We start from the raw sequence: 4,554 nt of genomic DNA on the forward strand, positions 1-4,554 counted from the left end.
ACATGCCTACTAGACTGCGATAGGTAATATTCCAGTTTTGTGTGTATGGGGAGTTTAAATTATTTATTTTTACTTTATGTGTATGAGCGTTCCTGCATGTATATAAGTGCACCTGTGTCATGCAGTGCCCCTGGAGGACAGAAGAGAGCATCAGATTCCCTGGACCTGTAGTTACAGACAGTTGTTAACAACCATGTGGGTGCTGGGTTCAAACCTGGTCTTCTGCAAGAACAGCAGTGCTCTTAACCAGTGAGCCATCTCTCCAGCCCCATGTATGGGTAGTTTAGTTCGATTAATACTCTTTTAGATCATAATTTTGACCTAACAGTGAAATTTTACAATATAAATAATCATGGCGGTTGTTTTGTTATGTTTTTGTCTTTTTGATACAGGGTCTCCTGTAGCCCTAGCTGGCCTGGAACTTACTATATGGACCAGGCCGGTTTCGAGCTTGCAGACACCCACCTGTCTCTGCCTCCCATATGCTGGGATTAAAGATGTGCACCACCACTCCCAATTATAACAGTTTTTAAATGAAGAAAAAATTCCCAGGAAAAAAATTTCTCTTGCAATTGAATTTTCCTTTGCATCCCCTGTATGTTATATTACCACCCTTTAGCTTTTTGTTGTTCACAGGTTTCTGATGTTGGCTAAGGTAGTCATGGTTTTTATTTTCTCTCTACAGGTTCTTGGTGAAATTCAGGAAATTGTGAAAACCGGGCTGTGGGTAGGAGATTGCTTCATCTACACAAGTTCTGTGAACAGATTAAACTATTATGTTGGTGGAGAAATAGTCACCATTGCTCACTTGGACAGGTAGCTGAGCATCATTCTGCTTTTGTCTTAAGCAGCCCACATTTGAAAATGCTTTGTGAACAGACATAGTGTTGACTTGTAACAGTGACAGGCTGATGTTCCTACGTTAGAGTTTTAGTAGGTTTTCTGTTGGGAAGCAAGAATCCATCAGATGTGAAGATTCTGAGCAAGAGGAGAGAGGAGGAGGAGGGATATTCTATAACTAGATTTAAGCCTTTAATTTCCTGTTTCTCTTATAGGACGATGTATCTTCTGGGCTATATTCCGAAAGACAACAGGCTTTATCTGGGGGATAAGGAGTTGAACATTGTTAGCTACTCCCTCCTGGTTTCAGTCCTGGAGTACCAGACTGCTGTCATGCGGAGGGACTTCAGCATGGCTGATAAGGTCCTTCCTACTGTCCCAAAAGAACAGAGGACCAGAGTCGCACACTTTCTGGAAAAGCAGGTGAGAGAAGTTACCTCCTCTTTGGTTTTTTTGTTTGCTCGCTTGCTCTGTGTGTTTGTTTGTTTGTTTGTTTGTTTGTTTTGAATTTTTGGTCTTTTTTGAGACAGGGTCTCCCTCTAGCCCCAGCCGACCTGGAACTCCCTATGTAGACGAGGCTGGCCTTTAACTCACAGAGATCTGCCTGCCTCTGCCTCCCAAGTGCTGGGCTTAAAGGCATGGATTAAGTGTCGTTTTCTCTTTGATACTCAGTAGTCCTTCCAGGAGTATCCTCTAGACTGGAGACCTCACCAAAAAGCAGACCTGTATGTCCCGAGACAGGAGGGACTGTAATGGATCTGTGCTCTGTTTAGGCAATTTTGATTTGTTTTTAGTATTCTTTAGAAGACTTGAGGGTCTGAAGTGTGAACCATGTTGTTCTATGCTGTCCTCACTTCTGACTTCGGACCACTTTTCTCCAGTGCTTTTACTCCTCTGTCACCTTCCAAGCTTTCACAGTGTGGTTGGCCATATTTCCTTTCCTTTTTTTAGGATGTCCTTAGAAGTTTATGCTCCCCAAAGCAAACAAAACCCCACCCTAGTGTCATTTTGATGTGTATTTACACCTCATTGAGTCTGCTTTGTGCCCACCGGACTAGCTCTAAACATCTGCTTCACTCTTGGGTTGTATGCGTTCTGTATCAGTGCTACTGAAGGAAAGGAGGTCATTTATAGCCACTGTTGATACTGTGCTAAGGGCTAGATGAGAGGAGCACATTTCCACCTCCATAGAGGCGTCCTGAAGATCTAGCGAGATTGAAGTCGGAAAGCAGTCCAGCTTTTCCCCTGACCTTTTCCTCCAGTGTAGCACCATATTCCCAGAGCTGAAGATCTTGCCCATCAAGTTTTGTCTTAGAGGAGAAATTAGTTTTATAGTTACAGTAGTTGGTTTAAAAGCCCGTTCCTGATGGCTTCGTGTCCTGATACCTTAATGAATGTGGAAAGGAAACTGGGCTTTCTTCCTTTGGCTCTTTGATACAAATAGGCTGGACCTGAAAGGACCTGAGACCAGCATAACAGGCATAGGAGTGAGCGCTCTTCAGTGTCTGGACTCCAAGCTACAAAACATTTGCTAAGTGACCTACAAGTGATAGGAAATTGGAAGGTTTTAATTTGCCTTCCCCGTCTTTGCCCATTTTCTGTCAATCTGCGACATGAGGCCTGAACAGATGATCTCTAAGGACCAGCTTCATCGGGGTTTCCAGCAGCTGAGTTTACCTGCAGCATGTGTCTCTACCCTTTTTTTGCTTGAGAGATACATTCAGTAAAATTTTATTTTGGATTTAATTAGGACTTACCAAAATGTGTGAAATACATGTATATTGTCAGTTCTTTAGTACTGAGCCACATCTCTAGCCCCCCAAGAAATCTTTTTAAATTGAAGAGTTATTATTAGAGTTTTATAGGGTGATCTCTAAAGTCTTTTAAGTCTAATGTTGTGTGAAGTAGAAATTTTAGAAATGTAAATAAAAGCACAAGAAGAAAAGGGAATAATCTAAACTTCTCACTTGCTAAGAATGTTTTGCATTGGTGGTGGTATTTTCATGAATTATAACGGGTATCAGACTGCTTGGAGTATAGAGTCCATTTGGTCCACTGTTTAAAATCCAACAGATTTTAAAATGTCAGTATTTGCTATGCTTTAGAAATCTCAAACTTTTAAATTTTAAAAGCTTTTAAATATCAAACTAAAAATGTACGAGATGGTACAATAAGCTTTTCAATGTTCTTCTAAGGTATTGAGAAGAAAATTTTTGTTTTTTGATTTTTGTTTGTTTTTGTGGTGGGACTCAGGGTCCCACAGGATGCACAGTGGCATCCTATGGCTACATACCAGTGGCCTACCTGCCTCACATGGGCAAGTTCGTTTGCTTAGTGATTTCTTTTTTTTTTCCAAATATATTTTATTTAGCATTTTTTTTATGTGTATGAGTGTATTGCCTGCATGTATGTGAGTGAACCTGTGTTATGTAATGCCGCAGCGGTCAGAAGAGAGCATTGGAATCCCCTGGAACTGGAGGTAAGGACAGTTTGTAGCCACCATGTGGGTGCTGGGAATCAAACCCAGGTCCTCTGCAAGAGCAGTCAGTGCTCTTAACCACTGAGCCATCTCTCCAGCTCCTCCCCCTTAGTTACTTCTTATAGCATGCAAATGCTATATTAATAATTACACACCTTCTTTATCATTGTGTGTTGATAGGTGCCAAATACTCTTTTAGATGCTTGGAATCTATTAGTGCATAAAACAAAGTGCTCCTCTTTGAGAAGGGGGCTGGGAGCACAGCACACTTGTGTGTGGCTATGCAACATGACTGGAGGGAGAGGTTTCAACAGATTTTTTAATTATTTGTTAAGATACAAAATAAAAGCAAGGTGTGGTGGTGAACACCTTTAGTCCCAGCACTCGGGAGGCAGAGGCAGCCGGATCTCTGTGAGATTGAGGCCAGTCTGGCCTATATCGTGAGTTCAGGCTATAGGGAGACCCTGTCTCAAAAAAGAAAGGTACACTTATTTGTGTGTGTGTGTGTATGTGTGTGTGTCCCACATGAGAATATATGATATTCTTTGACCCATTGTCCTCTTGTTCCTCTCTCTCCCCTCCCTCCCTCCCTCTCTCCCTCCCACCTCATAGACTCCTTTCCACTTTCATGTTATTCATATAAATAACTATGCGTACGTACACACACACACACACACGAGGCTATGGGGTTTCAAGGTCTTTACTTTGAGAAAGAAATAATTTGCTGTGTGTACATTATATATGCATATTTTTGTATGTGTTTATCACACATTTTCTTTTTTAAAAATGTGTAGGGCTTCAAGCAACAAGCTCTTACAGTATCCACAGATCCCGAACATCGTTTTGAGCTTGCTCTTCAACTTGGAGAGTTAAAAATTGCATACCAGTTAGCAGTGGAGGCAGAGGTATGTTCTAACTCATATTCCGTAACCAATGGAAGGATTAGTAGGTACTTATGTGTCTTTGTGGAAATGTTATTAATGTTTTTCAAATGGAAACCAGTGATTCATTTTGGTGAGATTGTTGTCTCTCTTTGGTCTTTTCAAAAGATGCATTGTTAATCTTTTCATAAATCTTTGCATAAATTAAATATGTTACATTCAAGATATTATTAGTAATGTAATATAAGAAGTGCTTTCCTCTCTTAAGTAAGATCTGTTTTGCAAGATACTTCAGATAGTATATAAAACTAATCTGGGAATCTCAAGAGTGTAGACATGGCAATAATTTGCAAT

General features: G+C 40.7%; 1 protein-coding gene across 1 annotated transcript in view; it reads left to right on the plus strand.

The window, feature by feature from the left end:
• The window catches only part of Copb2 (coatomer protein complex subunit beta 2), a gene marked incomplete in the record, with an annotated part of 29,520 nt that overhangs the window by 19,881 nt on the left and 5,085 nt on the right, over positions 1-4,554 (plus strand). The window contains 3 exon segments of the mRNA XM_008844103.3: positions 686-816; positions 1,056-1,263; positions 4,114-4,224. Of these exon segments, the coding sequence (XP_008842325.1) occupies positions 686-816; positions 1,056-1,263; positions 4,114-4,224 (450 nt within the window).

Source organism: Nannospalax galili, unplaced genomic scaffold (genome assembly GCF_000622305.1).
Source record: "Nannospalax galili isolate Female #2095 unplaced genomic scaffold, S.galili_v1.0 scaffold482, whole genome shotgun sequence".
NCBI classification, from domain to species: Eukaryota; Metazoa; Chordata; class Mammalia; order Rodentia; family Spalacidae; genus Nannospalax; species Nannospalax galili.